We start from the raw sequence: 21176 nt of genomic DNA, 5'->3' as shown, positions 1-21176 counted from the left end.
TTGCATACCGTTATACAAATGAAAAGCTAATTCGGTGAATTTATTTTCAGAAACGTAGTTTTGCTATGCAGTGGCTTAATTATGTGAGCACAAGTGTATATTCATCGTCGAACTATTTAACAGTCAATTATTATTTGTTGTAATTATGTATAACATGAGTTTCACCAATTTTCATCCATAAGCTAACCTTTTAACCAGTGTAGTAACTGTTAGCATTCGGGTAGCACCCGTGTATACTTACACACATTATTAAAAATGAAAGATGGATATTGAAAACGACATACATATATTTGGTGTTTCTTGATTTCCAGCATGTGCCAAGCAATGAAATACTCGCCCAAACGCAAATTCTCTATTGGATTTATTTTTGCATTCTGAATTGCTGCGCCTTGATGACATATTATTGCATGAAATATTAGCAACCTCATGGCATTAATGTATGTACATAATATTTGTTTTTATTTCAATTTTACTTTAAAAATGTAGATAAAAGAGACGTGCCAAAGAATGCTAACGGACATATCTACAACTGTGTAGATTAAGGTATAAACATACAGTTAGTTCAATCATTATAAGCGAATGTTTTTGCAGTTATGACCGAATCACACCCAACAAATCAGGCGCCACGAGCTCGGAATGCTGATAAAGAGCAAGCGCTAAGCGATAGCGGTTCTATGTGGGGATTGCTTTCGTTTATGTTGACATTTTATWTGTACTCCGTTCTGCTAATCGAAAGCTAACTTAATTAAAAATAACTGCATTATTTTTCTATAGACCGTAATGCTACATGTAGACATATGTATATATGTATGTGTGTATATTACTCAAATTTGCAMACTTGCATAAGCAAAAGCGGTAAAAAGTCTTTAAAATTTATATGTCTTTTAATTTTAGTATTTCGTGTGGCCTCCTTTATTTTGAGTCACGCAAAAAATTCGAATTGACATAGAATCAGCTGGGCTTTTGTAAGGTGTCTGGCCCGATCTCATCCTAACGTTGAAGAATCGCATTTGGGAGTTCGAGGAGACTTTGGTATTGTTTTATTTGAGTAGGTTTTGCCAGAAAGTATATCCCCAAGGTTCTCAATGTTGAACAAAACCACTTTTTCTATTGTCACAAAGCATTATTTTGCCGGAAAATGTGCTCTTTCTCAAGCGAGTTTTCAAAATAACTCACCAACACAACTTCTAATAACTCTATGTAGATTTCGGAATTCGGAATTGCCGATTATCCAAAATTAGGAAAAGCTATCTAAACCATATAATTTTAAAATTATCATGGTATAGTTACTAATACGAGTACAAACGTGTAAACAAATGTGTATAAACAAATGTCTACCACTGTATAATACAGTGAGAGTTTCAACATTCTATGCGTTATTTACAGTTTTCAATGAGTCCGCTTTCACGTATTGTTGATGATACAAAAACAGTAAAATCATTCAATCCAAAAATATATTTTGGGCGATAATCCCGAATGCTATCAAGATCTTCTTAACTTATAATCACTCCCAACAAACCATTTTTTTATTATTTCTATACAATTATATTCCAAGATAAGGTGGGTTATAAATTACGAGGAAAGTGGCCTTAGTCAAYATTTTTCACAATACTGTACGCATTGTGTGCGTTCGTTATGACTTTTATTATGGTAATGAATGTCCACTGAAGTTGAAAATCAATTGATTGGCATTAATTAATGTTTATTTTATGAAACGACGACGCAACATAAATTTGAAGCGCGAAACAAACTGAAACCGAATTTTGAATAAAAWGCCGGTAGCTCGTACAATTGGTTGATATGTATGTGTTCATGTTGGGTTACATTTATTCATTTACTACTGTTCGCATATCGAGATTCTTCGTAACGTTCATCTTCACGTCACGGCTTGCTCTAAAGCTTCATACATATTTACGCAGTCAATGCATTATTCACGAGCATTGCACGAGCCTTGTAGGCAAATGAATAAGATTTTAATGTTATTTACGAAACAGGTCTCCACTTCATGCCTACACTTGCATTTGCGTGGGTCGATGTGAGGCATGAAATAATCAAAAATCAAAAGTGTGCTTTTATTAGATTTTAGGAAAGGTCAACAATTCTTTGAGAATTATGTTATATCTATGATAGTGGAACTTAGTAATTTACTTATCTGCTTTACTCCGACAACCCAACTTCAGGTATACCGAGATAAACAAGAGCACGTAATATCCATTAATTTCTTAATTGAAGTAATAATACTCTGAATGGTTTACGAGCTGCTTGCTTATAAGTCACAAAAAATGTAAAAGTTTAAAAGGAATGAGTACTTATAGATGTAATGAATTAACAATCGCCTTACCCATAAGTGTTGACAGTGCTGTTATATAGTATTGAATTTTAGATATCTCCATAATAATAGGCATTTCAATGATTTTCTATTTGTATTTATTTAGTGAARTTCTGTCCTAAGTTCTTTGCTTATTGTCTATAGAAATCATTAGTTTTTATACATGTATGTATATATGTAAGCATTTATAAATACATTTAAATGACTTAGCCGTCTTAAGCACTTTACAACTTCAAACACTTGTAATTAAGTGAAATTGTTATCGCAGTTAAGGCTGACACCCTTTTGCATTTTTTCAAATTTCTTACACGCTGCAGTTGAAGTGCAGCCATGATAGTATAATCCCATCTTAAGTGTTTAAGTTTTATATAACATCTAATCGAGTATTATCGAAAAATTATAAAGAAAAAAAGGTTAAGCAAATACTCCAAACAATTGTAAGAAGCTCGAGTTAGTATTATCACTTCTCTAGAGATCGTATAACTCGAATAGAAGTAGTAAATCTTAAAATTGTATACTCGACTGAAAGCACTCTCAACTTTGACTCTCGTTCAAATTTTTGAGAACTTTTCCAACTGACACTATGATGATTTCGATAAACAAGTGGTCTGAGATGATCAAGTGGTAAAATGTTTAGTGCCAGACTTTACCAAAAAGAAGTGCTTATTATTATTAAATAATAAAATACACATGTATGTATATAATATACATTGTATGAATCAGTTAAGGACTTCACGCTTTGTAATCCCCAAATTTATTTTCGGTTTCCTGCAATCATTTTGGCAATAAACAGTTGCTTTTAAGAAAGGGTGGGGCAAAAGAGTAATTCCTTTAATTTGATACCTTTTTATTGATTGCAGCATTTATAAATACATACGTATATATATACATATTTAAAAATGTATTTCCATTCACGAGAACATTCGCTTTCGCAAAACTTAGCGTTATCATAAAACTGTATAAGTCGGTGTAGATTTTTTGAGCGCTACGTACATACATATATTTCCGCATGCAAACCTCTGCAAGTCGTTATATATTTATCCATACATATACATATGTATAATTGTTAATAGGTACAATGACGGTCATGCGTAGGGTAACACTATTATTGAAATGGGAAAAGAATATGTGTAACTTGTTGCTTAACGGATCAGCTGATTGATTTGAAAAATGAAACATTTAGATTTTTTCTAATTTCAAGTCTAAAAATTCCCCTTAATTTCTTCACCATTTCAAGGGCATTTAAAATTTTTCAAAATACAACAAAAGCGCGATGGTTGAGTATTTCCATGGATTAACAGTAGTAAGAAAATAAAAATATTTTGAGGTTTTTTATGCAAGCATTCATGTTAATTTCTTAATTGTTTTTGTTAATATTCATATGCGTGCCGCTTCGATAAAAATAAAATTTTCTTCGAATGTGTGGACGGACATTTTCATTTATACACTTTGCGAGTGCATGCACATACATGAACGTACATACACATGTGTTCATGTGCATGACTATTATATAATATGTATATACATACATACATAGATTTTTCAAAATAATTTAAACATTGTAAATAAAAAGCCATGCCAATTGACATCAAAATAGGTAACAAGCCGTAGACGAAAATAAAGGGTAAACGGACAAAATATATAGTACATATGTATGTAAATGCTCATACAATGATAATACAAGGTGGAAAGATAKAAGAAGTTCAATGATTTTTTCCTTCGGCATTATAAAATCATATGAATGAATTCGTTTGAGATAAATTATTTTTTTCAAGGAGTGTTTATTTAATTCCTTCTCTTTTCTTTATGTTACGCAGTCCGTATTTGCTGCATTATTTATGACATTATTTCGTTTGCACGGTTAGAATTTAAGTACAAGAAAAATAAATCTTAGCTTTTAGCAATATCTTTACACAATTATTGAAATGTCTTCAATGAATGCATTTTTTTWTAGATTTCGCCGTCACAACGCCGTCCAAAATAGTATTTTATGATGAACACTGGCAGGAGGTGACATCATCAGCTCATCAGTTCGAACATATTGGTGCCATCACATTTGATGAAGCCGAAGAGAAAGTGTATTTCACCGATGAAGTGCAAAACAACGGCAGCATTTTCTCGCTAATGATACCGAAAGACTACGAAGATCCGCATTTAATAGAGAAGATGTTACAGCGCACCAAAAACGAAGCTGTTCGTTCGCTTGCGTACGACCCATTCGATCGGAATCTCTACTGGAGTGACATGTTGAATAAGAAAATCTTCGTGGTATCTGTTGATGCTAACGCTTTCACCACACCAAAAGTGTTCCTAGATTTCAGCCATGAAAACACTCAACCCGATGGTATTGCTATTGATTTTTGCCGTCGTACGCTCTTTTGGACTAACTCAAATTTTACCAATTCAWGTATTGAGCGTATTGGCTTGAATGGTAGCGAACGTAAGGTGATTGTGCGCGGAGAAATGTATGCGCCGCATGGTATAGTCGTCGATCAGTTGACTGATCGTATATATTATGTGGTGGATCAGCAGGGTATACATTTTTCGGTGGAGAGTGCAAATTTGGATGGCAGTGATCGGCAAGTGATACTGAAGGGTCTTAATAATGAACCCTTTAGTTTGGCTGTAACGAAGGATGCAATTTTCTGGACCGATCACACAAACCGGGCAATTTGGGGTCATGCAAAATTCATTAACGAAACAGAAGGTGGCGCAAATATGATACTAAAGTATCAGGATAGACCGCGTGGCATAGTCGCACGGATACATTACCTTACCAATTCCCTAAATGATGAACACTGCCACAAAGTGGTTGCTACTATTAAGAATCGTATTCTATCAATTGCTCCACCAACGAACAGTACGTTGGATATGGGCGCGTATGTCTTACGTAAAAAGTATTGCTTGAATGGCGGCGAATTTGTGGCGAAAACAACAAGCTGTATCTGTAAGATCGGTTTCAAAGGTACACGTTGTGAGATCAATGAGTGCTTCAATCATTGTGTACACGGCACGTGTGTGATCTCCTCGCTGGGTTTGCCGACATGCGAATGCCCTCGCAGCCATTTCGGCCCACGCTGTCAGTGGTACAAGTGTGCCAGTCATTGCATGAATGATGGTCACTGTATAATTGAGGATTCAGGTGAACCGAGTTGCGAGTGCAAAGAAAATTATGGTGGAGCGCATTGTGAATATAATTCTACCGAGATTTGTGCGCTKTATTGCAAAATCTTGAAATTGGAACCGGATACGAATGTGCCCTACGGTTGTCATGACATGTAAGTGCAACAAATAAAACACTCTAAAAGCATTTAGGTTATGTTTTGGTTAGTGATAGTAAAAATTATTGAAATATGTCTCTATTTCTCTTCAATTCCAGTTGTGAAGAGCTCGTTCAACATAGTGAAAATGGTGCAGAGACTTATGCAATTCCGAAGTTTGAACATTTGGAAATGTGCCAGCAAGTAGATCCTTGGACTAGTACCGTCATCGTTGTGTTCGTATGCGGTGTGGTCGCTTCTTTAGGCTTAATGCTTCTAATCGTACAAGGATTGCGTCGTTTCTACAAACCAGCGCGCCCACGCATAAAGAAAACTTTCGTGGTGCGCAAACAAGCTTCTCCCTCAACGGACACACCGCTTACCAATCGCCCTGTCGCGACCGAACAATGTGAAATTACAATAGAAAATTGTTGCAACATGAATATCTGCGACACAGTAAGTCTTTCATCCCGAAAGATTGAACCTTAAATATAATTTTTGTTTGTCAAAAGTGATTCATTGAATTAATTAAAAAAAAAATTATATTCTTTTTTATAGCCTTGCTTCGATTCAAAGTTATTGGAACAAACACTCTCACGCAATGGCAAGGTCAAAGAAGACAAGAAAATGCTAATAAATAGCATGGATGATGAACTTTATTAGTACAGCATTTAAACATGTGCCAACGCAGGAATCGCTTGCGCTGCGGRTACGGTACGCGCAGTCAGGGACTGGCATACTTCTTCTGCGYGCAATAAACGGAGAACATCCACAAGAGGCCTTACAATGAAGCAACAAAAGAGATCGTGCAAAAGTAGAACAAAACAAAAGAGGAATTGCCAAGAGAGATTGATCGATTTGAAAAATGGGAATGTGGATTTTATGTCATGGACATACACATGTAGATAGCACGAGTTCCTCGTCCGTGACAGTAGATCCAAGAAGTGCAACAACGGATAGCTTTAAATAGAGTTATATACTCTCATGTCACAAATAGTAAAATTCATGTACTTATTTTTTTGAAACACTTACTTAATCGTTTCATTATTATTACTGCAATACTGCATAGTCTTTGCTTTTTATTTTAGTTCAGACAATCTAACATTACTGCAACATTAACTCCTCGTTATAGTTGAATTTTTGAATTATTTATTTCGGGAGTCACATACAATTTATTTAATTTTGCTTTTATTAGTTGATTTAAAAAATCGAGACCAATGAAGGCTGTAAACACTTTTAAAAGTGTTGTAAACATATATAGTACTATATGTATATATGTACATTTTAAATTTTGTTACTTAAAATAAAAATAATGCACTGATTCCAAAATGGCAGCTAAGCTAATTAAATTTTAAAAATAACAAACAAATCAATATAATATATCTTTAATTTAGTTATAACAAAAGGTAGTAGTAGGGGTCGCTGGAAGTTTTTTGCTATGAATTATGCGGAAAATAACTTTAAATGGACGAAGTCTACCAACTGGTAAGATAATTTTCTTAAAGTTGCCCCACATTGGAAATCTAGATAATATCACTATGGTGAATTATATTACAAGTTAGTATACRATCGTATGTACCTAAAACATTAACGTTAACATCGTTTGTTTCAAGAAGTTATTGAACGTTTCAAGCCAAATAYAGTCTAAATCGTATTTGCCAATGAACTTTTTTTCCTCGCAACAATAAAAACATATAATTTTTCTAAACAAACATGAGTACATATGTATATACTAAAGTACTTTCTACTTATTTGGAGTTGTGTTGCTAATGAGATTAGCGTATGCCATAGAATAGCCCTTGAATATTACACACATTATAATATCTAACTTTTACAAACACATTTGCACATATGTGCATATTAAATATGTATGCTTACATGTGCTCTCTGCCATTATCATAGTTATATTAGTTATGTTTAAAAATAAATGCTTAGAAAGAATAATTGTAACATTTTTTTCCTTTTGGGTCTTATTACTTAATACACACATTTACACATATGATACACATCGGAATACAATTAAATAGACCACAGCTGCGTCCATGAATATGCATATGTTGTATGTACATATATTGTATGTAAATAGTACGTACAGCTGTAGTAATAAATTTATGTATATATGTATTTGTTTGCGGCCGTGGAATTATTTTCATTTAAAGTTATTTGAATTTTCACAGAGAGAGCTGTGATCTTGGTTTTGGTTAATTAAAATGTTAGTGTAATTTATTGAATAAAAATAAAAATGCATTAGTTATTTGTTATTTAATCATTTTGGTGTGATCGGGAATTCTTTATGGTATGTGATGGAAAACAACACCACTGTGCAGCAAATAAATTCATGGTATATGAGTGGGTATTGTCTTCACACAAACCATTGTTTTCCTTTTTAAGACGGTTTGAAAATATTCATACATACTTTGTACATATGTACATTCGTATAAATTGTTGTTACTAATCAACTTACTGTTATTTTACTCGACTTGAAGCAAAAACAGATGGAATTCAAGATKTGCTTACCGAGAACGGAACTGTACATATTTCTGTTATTTTAATTCAAATTTTTAATTGACAAAATGGAACGATATCAAATGAATATATATTTAATTAAATAAATTGTCGACCGGCAATATGGTTGAAAGAGCATTTCACTGAATGCACCCCAAGATTTATATACAAACTTGCCATATGATTTCTGACAGCTAAAACGTCAAACAAAAATAAAAAAAAACGAAATACAATAAAAAATTTCACTTCCTTCAATACGAGGACAAATCAAATTTATTTAAAAAGTAGGTAAATTTTAATGTCTAGGTTCCCAGAATCATAGCAAAAAGAGCTGAATTCCCCTTAAAGACTTTCACAAATATAAAATCTACAAAAAAAAACAATTAAAATATAGTGTGATAAGTCAGTTGTGAAGTTGTGGAAAATCGACGAATGTACAAAAAACCTTATTAGAAAAAAGGAATCCAGTAGAAGTGAAACGAAGACGTTTGTTATTTTGTGGCATAAAGTAAAATTGAATCAATATTGCTTTCTGTCGAATACGTGATATTAAAATAGTAAATTTTGTTTACATAGTAAGTAATGCCTTAACTGTTTGATAATGCATTAATAATTTACATATTGGTATATTGGAATACCCSTAATAATTAAACACAATACTTCCAAATATGTTATTGAAATCTTATTGCTGTAAAAGTCAAACACATTTTTCTTTAAGCTTTATGAATGTAACGAAGGAGACTTTAGAAATGTGGACTAAATTTTCATTAGCTATAAACACTGGCATTGCCAATGGTTTGGAAAGCTTTAAAAAGAGTGTTTTGGCTTTTGAAAACATTACATCRTATGAATTTGATTAGCTAATCTGGTGCCTTTTTACTTACAGATCCTTGCAACCATCGAATTGGTCAAGCTAAATCCTAGTGACGTCATCACATATATTTTCGCCACGCCTTGAAATGAGTGGCAAAGTTCGTTTAAAGGAAAATGGGTATCTMGATGAAGACCCAATGACACTGCAAGATATCATTTATAAATATATATGTGAAAACCTAGATGTAATAAGTTCACCCAACGTGTGTGGCACCCTACGTCAACTAAATGAGGGAATCGTTCTTCCAAATGACATTTGCGATCGACTGTTAAAAGCATGTCAACGTTTTCGTCGCCAATTGGGTGATGATGTGATAAATATTTTTCAGGATAGGACACGAACCTCGTTAAAAATTGTGCACTTGAGAAATAGTACTGTGACTAATACAGGTGAGAAATGCATCAACTTTATTGCACTTCCACGTTCCAAGTACATTTGCATTGTAGGTATTTGGAAAATGCAATCAATGATGAAATTCGTTACATTTAAAATCTCTGAAATATAAATAYGCTTCACACATTCATATGTACACACATGCACACACATATATATGATCATATATGCAAAAACTTTAGATAGCGGTTCTACTTAATTGATTAAGTTGGAATTGAATTTGAATAAAACGTCATTGGCCTTCTAATAAACATAACATACATACATAAACCACTTTCTAACCGCTGTGAAATGTAAGAGTCAAGCATAGAAATTTAATTTTGCAAAGATTAGCTTAACATTGCATACATACATATGAACGTATGTACCTTAATGCGTTAGGTTAAAGTGAACTAACTAAAATTTGACTTTGGATTCATTGCTTCTTTGTAATGGGGTCAATAAAAATGATAGTTTTTATATAGTCAATTTACTTGCATTAATATCATGAATTTCGCTATTTCTACACAGGTTTGGAGATGATTATGCGCCACAAGTTGTATTCCCTTACGCTATGGTACTGCAATCAAATAAATGTGCAATCGGCCCAGCTGCTAACGTTATACGGTGAAGGGCTTCGCTCATTAGAACTCGGTATTAATGCGCACATGCTGCAAAACTCTGAGCCAATTGAGAAAGAGCCCGTAGATTTTGAGTTCAATTGCCCGCATCTTCGCCGATTAGTTTTAAATGGTGTAGTGCTGCATAATGGCTTGCAACTCAATTGCCTGTTTGAACTGACCCATCTCGATTTGACATCCTGCGTATTAGTGGGTTTCAGTTTGGAAGTGCTAGCAAGCCTGCCACTGCTGCATACCTTAATCTTATTTAATGTGTGGCCAATCGCTAATCAATTACAAGCAATTTGCTTGTTGCGCCGATTGCGTACATTGGACATTTCAATTAGTAATTCTGGCAATGGACATGGAACCTACGATTTGCCCGACCAAACGTTGGAAATGATAATGAATAACTTACGAGAACTTACGCACTTAGATATTTCGGGTACAAATCTAGCTGGTAATGGGGTGGCAACAAAAGAGTCAAATTTTAAATTGCGCACCGACATACCGGGGCTGGAATCGCGWATACAGCGGCCATTACAGTTTTTGGGTCTCTATCATACGGCGCATTCGGCTTGTAAGCGACACGATATACCGGCGAATGAGGTATGGAAATTTATTTTACCCACAAATATATTATAGTAAAAATATCTATGCATATATACAAAAGATTGCGGGCGACGCCGATGAACATCAAATACTTACTGCGGCAAAGTATTACTACGACAGACCAATGCTTCTAACGAGAGTAAGTGTTGACTTGCAGGCATAAGATAATTAATTTTTTCATATTAGTAACTTTGAACTTTTTATTTAATCTAGGTTTTAAATGACCTCTACCACCTTTTTCGATTTGAAATCTGTAAGGATATACATCTGGCATTGGATGCAGTGCTTACAGCTATGGATAGACATTTGAAATTCAAGCATATGCAAATTTCGGGAAGGTAAATTGAAAGATTTTGTAGTGTTCTATTAGATATACTATATATGTAAATTTTCTATTACAGTGCTACGCTGTTTTACATAGTTAAAGGTAGCGAGCGCTCAAAATTCGGCACTTCCTTGCGTCATCACATTATTCGTACCATACTCAACGGAATGGAGACGCATCTTACTGATGATACGATGCTTCGAAATGGCTATCTCACGTTAACRCAATTCCAGATGCCAAATGATGTCGTAAGTTTCATTGTATTCCCATAAAATGCCTAGTTAAAAAAACAACAAACATTTTCAGCTGTTCGTGTATGAGCGTCTCATAAAGGTCTTACTGCATGGTGTCTCAAAGACTGAGCAAGAAGGCTTTGTGCAGAGGATAGCAATATATTTATTGAACACTTTAGCGTGTCAGGTGGATGGCAAGCAAAAACTGTTCCTAGGCGAGCTGGGTGTCGTTAGTGTAAGTATCATTCGGGAATTGCGTAACCCGATTGCTCTAGAAAAGTAGGAAAGCAGCACCAGCTCCGTGCATCATGCATGTGGATGATATTAAACGAAGTTTTTGTAACTTTCTTCCTTTAATCAGACAATGTTAAACTTAATTAAGGATCGTTTAACGCGGTCGGTATTCGATGATGTCATGGAAGTGGCATGGTCAACAATGTGGAATGTAACCGATGAGACTGCAATAAATTGTAGAAGATTTTTAGAGGGACGCGGAATGGAGTATTTCTTGAAATGCCTGCGTGTAAGTAAAATCTATCTCTGTGATCACCGTTTATTCCTCTTTCCATTATGTGTGTTTACTAAAACTGTTCTAGACCTTCCCCGATCGTGATGAATTATTGAGGAATATGATGGGCCTCTTGGGTAATGTCGCGGAAGTTAAATCGTTGCGACCAAAACTCATGACACAAGAATTTATAGAAGTCTTTCGCAATTTATTAGTATCGGCAAGCGATGGTATCGAAGTAAGTAAACGCTATAAATTATATTTGAACATTCAATTGTCATAACTAAACGACATAATTCACCCTAGGTAAGTTACAACGCGGCGGGTGTGCTGGCGCACATCGCTTCAGATGGACCTGAGGCATGGACAATACCATCGCCAAGTCGGGATAGCGTGCTCATACACTTAGTGGAAGCTATTCGACGTTGGGATATAAAAAGTGAAAGGAACATTAATTATCGTAGCTTTGAGCCGATTTTGGGATTGGTACGCTGCTATGAGACGCCTCAGTGCCAACATTGGGCTGTTTGGGCTCTAGCCAATTTGACGCAGGTATACAATTTTGTTACCTGTATTTATATATGAAATATTCAATTAATGCAATTGTGTTTTAGGTTTACCCAGAAAAATATTGCCAGCTGGTGAAAGAGGAACACGGTATTGAAATATTGACTGAATTGATTCAAGATCCACGACCATACGAGGATATAAAATTAATTGCGCGCAAAGTAATTGAAAAGTGTACACATTGGCCAAATTGGTTGCTAGACGGTTAAAATCGAGACAGTTATGTAAATGAATGAAAAATCAAAATTGGTGAGAGTTGTGTAGAGCACATCACCGAATAACAAGTGAGCTAAGCTAACTAATTAGAGCTAACGGAAGCGATCGGCGCTCGCATAGGCATACACGAGCGAGTATAGGAATTTGTGTAAATTTGTCCTCTACTTCCTCTTAAGAAATGTTTATTTTTAAATGGTATACTCTTTATTTAAATTATACACAAACGATTATATTACATTATTATTAAACAATGTAAAATTATTAAGGTAAGACCGAAGTCGCGATAAGAAATTCATGGGTTAAGTAAGCTAAATAATAATAATAATAAAAAAGAAAACAGTGAATTTGCGGCAAAGCAATGTACGGAGACATGAGACTTCATCGTTCCAATGTCTACGTCACATGTATATAGGTTATGTTTGCTCGAACTAAGCTATTTAATAATCAATTAGAGAAACTACACAAATAGCATTGCTTATCGGAGCTGTTCGCAACTGTGGCGTTTTTTTCATTATAAACTCAAAGAGATTAACCGCTCATTTAAAGCAATGAGTAATCGCAAAAAAATATACATATATAAAAAATGTATAATAAAACTCTACCCTAGGTGGTGTTCTTAGCATTAATATATATACATATGTATTCAAACATTTATCATTCATTACATAGGTCATGTATAAAACATACAAACATAAAGTTTATTGCAGATTCGCTCACCATTGCATAACATAACATAATATACAATGTAAATCCATTATGAAATTCAGCTTGTTTTCATGCCAATCACAATTGTAAATATTCCGTATAAAGAAGCCGTTATAGAGTTTTATTATTGTTTTTACTAAAATACTTTACGATTGTTCTTTCAAAAGTTGAGCCGTGCGGAAATAGTGAAAAGAGTGCAAGAGTTAGGTGACATGCCAAGCTCTTTAAATTTTATAATGCTTTACTTTTCTAATCCAAACGTTTATACACACACACACATATCGTAATCTGAAATGCAAAATAACGTAACAACATTTTCGGAAATTTACAGAGGCATGAATGAAACACGAAATAAAATGGAAAACGAGTGAAAAAATATTTTAATATTGGTTAAAACTGGTTTACATCTGAGAGCAGAACCTGAAAAAGGTGAACATATGTAATATTATGTATGTAGTTGAAAGTAATGAAGCGTAATCAATAAGACACTTAATTTCGAATACGTTATTTTGCATTATATATATATATATAATAATATATCATTATATATACGATATACACTTTTATTAGTTTGGCTGAGTTTAACTTTAGATTGCATAAATTAAACACAGTTACTTTTCATGAAAATAGATGATGTATGTTCTTGTCGAAGGGTGAAGCAGAAGTAAGATTATCTGAGAAATGCTTTAAACTCACGCCCGCCGCACCACTTTCATCATAAGCTCTTTGAAGTATAATAAAAGCAGAGGAATAGCAACATACATACATACATACATACGCACTCCCAACTTTGAYAGAGAAAACTTCGTTTTGAATGTAAAATAAATCGTAATAAAAATATTGAAACTAAAAAACGCATATTTTCTTTCTGCATTTTCCAAACTGTTATAAAATACACACGCATACATACATACATTACTGTACTATAAGGTATCACTTGCAATTTATTTCAATACAAATTGATTTTTCTACATGAAAGTATACAGAATTTGTCAACGCGTCAAAATTGAATAAAATTATAATTTTTTTACACAAAATTTAWCCAAAAAATAAAAAAGAAAACTGCGAGAAATAAAAAGCATCTAGCGGCGACGACGGCGTGAGCGCGATCGTCTGCCACGACTGCGACGCCTCTTACTGCCGCTGCGGCGTCGCCTCCGGCCACCCCGGTCGTATATGCCTCCACCCTCCTCATAATCAGCGGCATCTGTTGGCTGCATGTAAAATAAGAATCCAAAAATTGCCATTAAATGTCACTACCGATCGAGTCAACACATGTGGCCGTCGCCATGACTTACACTCACCTGCAGTTTGCGTGATTTTCTTGTGGCCACAACATCGTCCTCCGAGCTGGAGATACTTAGCTCATCCGACAGCTCGTCATGATGATTGCCCTCATGATAATCGTAAGTGTCACTTTTGCGCGTGCTTGTCGTAGCGCTTTTCGTTTTACTCATTTTCCTGGCTCTTCACTGCCTGGTTGGTCTGTTTGTTGATTGCGGCTCACCCGCCGACTCCTTTGATTTCTTGTTTGAGTCGTGCTCGTGTAAAACGTGCGCGTTCGTCCTTTTTCTTATTCTGCTTTTTTATCTCTTTTCGCACAAAACTTTTAATTTAACGGCCTTTGCAATTTTTTGGCACGTAAAATTTTTTTATTAAAATATTTAAAAAAATATATAAACGTTAATCAAGTTCGAAACAATCTATCGAATGAGAAAATTTTTGAAATTTACAAGTCAACAGTTTTCGAAATCTAGTCATCGGTGTCTATGATCGGAAATGCGCAAGTATAGGTTTTTTTTTTTAATACAGTATAGGTTGGTTACTTGCAGCGGGAATAAAAGGTGATACATTTGTCTCTTCTGCATGATTAAACTTGGCTAATACCAGCCTTCTGTGCAAGCTGACTCTAGTTGGTGATTTCAAAGGYATTCTTCACTTGCCTTCTATGTACTTCCGTATTGAATATAGCCAGAACCTGGGCGTATTTCTGTTCAGTGGTGATACTTCCTAATGGGTTCGCTAGCCTTATTCACCTTACTTTGTTGTTCTATTTGGCCGAGACCTATGGATGTCATCAGCAGTTTGGTTCTTCGAAAGGTTTTCTTTCTTGCTTAAATTATTTTATTCACAATCCCTTTAAAGGCATTGACTTTTCATTCAAAGTCSTCATATTTTTGCCTGCGGAGCTTCGAATTTTATAGCATTGTTGCTATCTTCACCATCGAAGATTTTTGCAGTTTTGACACCAAAGACCAGGAGAAGCTTAGAATAAGTTTCTAGTGTGGTCTAAAAAAGGAATGAAGGTGATAGAATATAAGCTAAGGATCCTAATTCAATAAATTTATATTTTATATCTCTTGAAAATTTGTAAATAACTTCCGCTTTTCTTATCTCATCTGTTTTTTATATCTATTACATACTCATATATATACTAAGTACATACATATGTACAAAATAACTCGTTAATAAAATTCCACCATTAAGAAAGCTATCTCAATAAATTACAATGCAAGCATCTAAAAGCACAGAAGAAACGAATAATATAAATAAAAGGCTACACACATATACTATAGATATACTATACATACAAATGTATATGTGCGAAAACAAACTCACACGGCACACGCAAAATCAAAATGTAAACAACCCCACTGGCGAATAGCAAAACCAAATTCGTTTGACATGCACACACATACACACATTGAATGTAAACAACAGTAACTTTCAAAAATCGCGCCGGTTGTCCCCACATTTATCAGCTTATTGGTATTCCACATACTTTCTGCCCTCTTCCGTATTTCAGCTGAAGGCGCAGCAATGGATGAGGTGAGGGTGGCAGATACACACTTTCAAATAAGCGGGTTGTTATAAGAGGCATTCTCCCCAGAGATGAATGTGCAGAAGAACAACCCTTACAGAGATGATTATGRCCAAAACAAAACAGTTGAGGTGACCAGACGTTTACGTTTGTAAAAAATCAGTTCGTTAAAGAAAATTTTGGAACCATTATTGAATACCATGAACTGTATCTATAGGTTGTGTTACATGTGATTGTTGTGAAAGTAAGAAGGCTTTATTTGCTATTATCTAGCTTTATTTCGAAGCTTCTCTTTTTAACTTCCTGCCTAACTCGGTTCAAGAGTATATTTATATGTATATACCATATAGTATATGTATGTATGTATATCGAGTTATTGAAGGAGAGAGTGGTGAGGTCGGGGACAGTTCCTCACAGAGTATAAAATTTATCGTATAGTTCTGTAAAAGTGGTCACCTTATCGCTGAAAATGTCAAAATTTCTTCTGCTATGATAAAGTTTGACATTTTCTTAAACGAGTATATAGTATGACCATAAGTACGTTATTTAATACAAAAAAGAAGCTCGCCAGTTTTGTCAGTTTGGTCACCCAAATTGCTGCTTCCGACGTCGTCCAAAACAAACCGCCTAGCGACGCAGACGGCATTTCAGCCACCATACGAATTCAGTTATCATTTTGTCGTCTTCCCGTTTGCGGGTACTGCATGTCTAACGGTTTGTCACTGCGCGCTTTTTGAAACTTTTGCCGGTCGCGTGYTCGTGTTCAGACATCAAACGAGAAAGTAAAGAAAAAATTGTGAACCAAAACAGTGCGAATAAATGGTGAAAATATAGTGCCAAAGTATGTTTGTATGTGTCAGTGGCTTATGTGAATTTAAATTGTTAATAAATGTGCGCATTGTAAGTGAGACTGTTTTGCATTCTGAAGCCTTTGCATATGCATAGACATCCTAAATCAGACATGTGTGTGTGTGTCAATKTAAATTTCGAGGGAGCATTRTCTTGCATGCAGTACAGAATGMGAATTTTCAGTCCTTCGGTTGACTCGTCAACTGCCTTATCGACTTTAATGCCATTTACCTTTGTTATGATAATATTATATGCAGTTTCAGGCGTTGTGGACACCGTCGGTCCGGTAATTAAAGGTTTCCGACCCTCTATGTCTATTGTTGTGGTTGTTGTGTGGTCGCGGTCGTTGCACGCTTCATCGACGTCACCAAACGTGTACCAACGGACGTCACATACTGTTGTCGGTTCTCGCACTCGCCACCGGCGACTGGTGCAGTCACACTTCCATTCAAATATTATTGTGCTTTATTGTATTTAGCTCTTTTATTAGCGGTGGCTTTGTGTTTCAGTATTGATTTTTCCCCAAGCTTTGAGGCGGCCTGGCCGGTTGCCGTCCTGAAGTGTTGTAAAGTGTGGAAAGTTGAGAAATGCTGAGAGGCGATGTTTGCACTCAACACCTAATGAAGTGGCTTAACTCAGGTGAAGTGATTAAAGAAATTCATGCCGAATAACATGTTAGGATAAACAAACGGAATATTGAATATTTAGTGATATTCTTTGTAGAACTTTAAACTAAATGTATATATAATATGTGAGTTATTTAAATGTACGTATGCATATTTAAGAATTTGAGGATGTCATAGACATTTAAAATATTATTGTCAGAAAACCTTTAAAGACTAATATATTTGCGAGTGTTCTTGAATTATTTTTGAAAATATCTGTTGGCTTTCCAGGACAATTTGGATGAATTTTTAATTGAAGCATTGGTAATCATGCCGTGAACAGAGTTTTCCACGAAGCTTGTAACACCCAAAAGGTAGCGTCGGAAATTCTATAAAATGTATATGTATATGTATAAATGATTGGCATGATGATCTGATTCAAGTTAGCTATGTATGTCCACCTGTCTGTGCAATGTCGAACTAGTCCCTCACCCAGAAGGAAGGGTCGGAGACCCTATAAAGTATATATATAAATGATCAGTATGTCGAGCTGAGTCGATTTAGCCATGCCCGTCTGTCTGTCCGTCTGTCTGTATATATACGAACTAGTTCCTCAGTTTTTAAGATATCTTTTAGAAATTTTGCAAACGTCATTTTCCCTTTAAGAAGCTGCTTATTTGTCGGAACTGTCGATATGGGACCACTATAACATATAGCTGCTATGCAAACTGAATGATCGAAATCAAGTTCTTGTATGGAAAACTTTCACATTTGATAAGCTATATGCACGAAATTTGGTATAARTTATTTTCTAAGGCAACAATATAATCTCCAAAGAAATTGTTCAGATCGGATTACTATAGCATATAGCTTCCTTACAAACTGAACACATAGTTGCTAACAGAAAAACACCTGTGAAGGGTATTTAGCTTCGGTGCAACCGAAGTTAACGGTTTTTCTTGTTTTCTGAACATTTCTCGCTTTAATTCACTTTGGTTTTAGAGGTGATGAAAAAAGTTTTTCCTTCCTGGTAAGTCTCAGTTCTTCTAGTCATTATCAGCATATCAATTTTATTTGCTCCCAAGGAATTTTACCATTGTGTACCATTAAATAAATAAACTGAAATTCAGGCGAACTTTCGTATAGCGAAACTTAAGCTGACAAAAATATACTTCGTTATATATGTAGAAAACTCGTCATGTAGAATTGTTTCCAAAGGTTGAAAACCTCAAACATACTGAAAAATAATTGAAATTGCGTTGCGAACTAGTTCGTTTTAAAAAAACCTTCGCTGTAGAGAAGTTCGAACGTACTCATATCGGGYTTTATGATTGATTTCTAAGTGTCGTTTCGGGCATTTTTAATATGACGTCTACAAATTATTCATGAACAACCATTACATTCAACTAAATTGAGAGTTTGGTGTGGGTTTTGGCCTGGTGGAATCATTGGCCCGTTAGAAGAAGTTGATCTTGACAACATCTGGCTACAACAAGACAAGGCTTCATGCCACCTAGCAAGTACAACAACCGAATTATTACGAGAAAGGATTGGYGATTTCGCCATGATTTGACATCATTAGATCAACAGAACCTAATTGTATCGACTGTACTTCACACTAAATAWAAAAAAATAAAACATTTGAATGTCATTAACAACTAGTGTGTGTATGTTTGAAAAAAACATGTCACTCTTATTGGAAAACCCTGTACATGTATGCATATACAACAATATACCTATAAAACATATTAAAAGAAGTAAGTCTGTACGTGCATATGTGTGTTGGGASGTGTATTAAATATGAAACGACGAAATGTAGATCATTCACTTCCGTGGAAAAACGTGTTTTCGTGCTTTTGGCGTGTTCAAACCTGTTCATTATGGATTTACAAAGTTGCTTTATTGCCAAAGGGCGAGCAGAAATGATGATGTAAACAAGGAAGGGGTTAGGATACAAGTATGAGCACGAGACCATAGTAATTGGCGTTGTAGTGGAGGTAAATTCATTTATTTGCGAGCAAATTAGAGCTAATAATAATTTTTACAAATATCGAAAATTAATGGAATTTCTCTATAGAAGGGTAATTGTTGAAGGGSAAACACACACCTTGAGGTGGCTAAACTGCATTTGAGGGTGCATGTGGCTATACATATGTATTTATGATCGAGTGTAAATTGCTTTTGAAATAAGCGGAAGTAATAAAATTATTTCCCGGGCATGAAATAGACTCTGGCATTGAAGGCCGGAAGTAGTCTATGATTAAACGGGCTTTTCGCTTTGGCCCCACAAATGTTTACGCAGAAGCCACGGTGAGAGCTTCAACGTGTAATTCGATGAAACGAGGGCGGAAATTGAAATTTAGAGTAAAAACGACTGTAAGCACAAATAACACGGCAACACAAAACGGTTAGTGTATAGTCGTCTCTTTGAGTGCGACTCGAACCTGCAACCATTGATATGACATACTACAACTCTGCGCATCACRCCACGTCCATTTAAATAATTAGACGATAATTCTTAGCACATCTACATCGTCTTTTACTTTGCATACTTTAAGGCGCCACGAACAAAATGCATTTCTACACTGTGAAAATTTGTATACAAAAACACTAAAGAGGCATTAAAAACGAAAATGCGTAAAATATTTCCATAGTACAAGAACTGTAAAAATATAAATCATATGTTGCACCAAGGTACCTTAGCAAGAYTTTTACGCTGTAGATAGCATTTTATGCTGATCTGTGGGTTGCTCGTAGTGGTGTATTTTCGGTGCAAGGCTTACATATAAATCGCATCCCTGCAAGCGTAGTGAAGTGTAGTAGCGGCATGTGGAGCGGTTTCGATCGTTGCAGTTCCCGTGGCGTCGATATTCAGAGCACCAACAATGCTGGGAGTAGCCAACAGGAGACTCTGGCTGAAATTGAACACATATCAACGATAGCCGGCTCGCTGGTTTCAATTGCTTCCATATCACATACACACACACAAGTACGTTATGTGAGTATGACAATGGCTTTTGTAGAGAACGTCGATTGAATAGCCAGTTCAGGGACATTTCTTAATATTCTCGCTTTGTATCCTTTACCCATGGTAGCAATGTACAAACGATGCCGGTTATGAGACTGAACACACCTCGCTCAATTCGGATTTTGATGAAGCGGAACTGCGTCGGGAATTGCTGCGTGATGTATGCTAATATATTTTATTAATGCTTCAATAATCACTTATTAATCCTTTTCTAAATATTCTTTACAGAAATGGAAATTGTTGTTCGATATGGTAAGGCACCTCACAATGTTTGTAGACTGCATTTCATTATTTAAAAGAACGTATACTGGAATTTTTACTTTCTTCACAATTTCTTTTGGAGCGTAATGCCATTTATGCACATGTGTGCGTTGCTTTAGCGGTGTGTTGGTTACCATCTATTTAACACGTTCGCGTTCATTTGAATTTAACGGGTGGCTGCCAGATARTCACTTAATTTTTCCRTACAAAATTGAAGAGCGGGAATTCACGCAATTTACGCGAATGTGTTAATTCAAATTATAGATTCTAGATTGCAGGTTCGAATCCCAAGTGGGTATATAATTTTTTATATATCTTTTTCTCTTTTTTGTTTTTTTTGTAGCTTAAAAATGTTTTTTTTTTATGAATTATGGGTTCAGTTGAATCCAAACAGCTCACCGAAAGCCTTTTACTTTTTACACTCTTGCAACAGGTTTTGTTCACCTAACTGTACTATATGTACATATAGTATGTCGAGAAACGATT

General features: G+C 35.2%; 4 protein-coding genes across 11 annotated transcripts in view; 3 read left to right on the top strand and 1 right to left on the bottom strand.

Moving 5' to 3' along the window:
- The window catches only part of LOC108970863 (protein cueball), a 17568-nt gene extending 10035 nt beyond the window's left edge, over positions 1-7533 (top strand). The window contains exons 2-4 of the mRNA XM_018936537.1: positions 4284-5607; positions 5709-6045; positions 6148-7533. Of these exons, the coding sequence (XP_018792082.1) occupies positions 4284-5607; positions 5709-6045; positions 6148-6252 (1766 nt within the window). The 3' untranslated portion in view covers positions 6253-7533. The remainder of the gene's footprint in view (positions 1-4283; positions 5608-5708; positions 6046-6147) is intronic.
- An 800-nt stretch (positions 7534-8333) lies between these two features.
- LOC108970861 (protein zer-1 homolog) lies at positions 8334-13408 on the top strand. Of its 3 annotated transcripts, none has more exons than XM_018936531.1 (11): positions 8334-8669; positions 8981-9357; positions 9872-10569; positions 10634-10711; positions 10786-10910; positions 10974-11145; positions 11204-11365; positions 11492-11653; positions 11727-11876; positions 11945-12190; positions 12253-13408. In XM_018936531.1, exons 2-11 carry the CDS (start codon positions 9054-9056, stop codon positions 12412-12414), a joined length of 2259 nt encoding a protein of 752 aa, XP_018792076.1. In that variant the 5' UTR covers positions 8334-8669; positions 8981-9053; the 3' UTR covers positions 12415-13408. The 3 variants fall into 3 exon arrangements, with proteins under 3 accessions (XP_018792076.1, XP_018792078.1, XP_018792079.1); XM_018936533.1 differs by having other exon boundaries at positions 8339-8378; XM_018936534.1 differs by lacking the exon at positions 8334-8669 and adding an exon at positions 8847-8889.
- A 625-nt stretch (positions 13409-14033) lies between these two features.
- LOC108970862 lies at positions 14034-14823 on the bottom strand. Of its 2 annotated transcripts, none has more exons than XM_018936535.1 (2): positions 14425-14823; positions 14034-14340 (listed from the first exon to the last, which is right to left on the bottom strand). In XM_018936535.1, exons 1-2 carry the CDS (start codon positions 14581-14583, stop codon positions 14209-14211), a joined length of 291 nt encoding a protein of 96 aa, XP_018792080.1. In that variant the 5' UTR covers positions 14584-14823; the 3' UTR covers positions 14034-14208. The 2 variants fall into 2 exon arrangements, with proteins under 2 accessions (XP_018792080.1, XP_018792081.1); XM_018936536.1 differs by having other exon boundaries at positions 14431-14809.
- Positions 14824-16654: 1831 nt separating this feature from the next.
- The window catches only part of LOC108970864 (protein rhomboid), a 30022-nt gene continuing 25500 nt past the window's right edge, over positions 16655-21176 (top strand). The window contains exons 1-4 of one of the 5 annotated variants that reach the window (XM_018936541.1): positions 16655-16788; positions 19960-20399; positions 20497-20589; positions 20658-20681. In XM_018936541.1, coding sequence (XP_018792086.1) covers positions 20229-20399; positions 20497-20589; positions 20658-20681 — 288 coding nt within the window. In that variant the 5' untranslated portion in view covers positions 16655-16788; positions 19960-20228. Of the gene's footprint in view, positions 16848-19166; positions 19399-19478; positions 20400-20496; positions 20590-20657; positions 20682-21176 lie in introns of those variants that run through there. The other 4 variants (XM_018936540.1, XM_018936542.1, XM_018936538.1 and 1 more) reach the window with 4 other exon arrangements.

Source organism: Bactrocera latifrons, unplaced genomic scaffold (genome assembly GCF_001853355.1).
Source record: "Bactrocera latifrons isolate USDA-ARS-PBARC rearing strain unplaced genomic scaffold, ASM185335v1 scaffold_310, whole genome shotgun sequence".
Classification (NCBI taxonomy): Eukaryota; Metazoa; Arthropoda; class Insecta; order Diptera; family Tephritidae; genus Bactrocera; species Bactrocera latifrons.
This window is presented reverse-complemented; position numbering and strand designations above follow the sequence as displayed.

Coding starts and splice junctions, on each gene's coding strand:
- LOC108970862 (XM_018936535.1), bottom strand. CDS start 14,583: ATGAGTAAAACGAAAAGCGCTACGACAAGCACGCGCAAAAGTGACACT. Junction 14,341..14,424: donor CACGCAAACTGCAGGTGAGT/GTAAGTCATGGC, acceptor TTTTACATGCAG/CCAACAGATGCCGCTGATTA.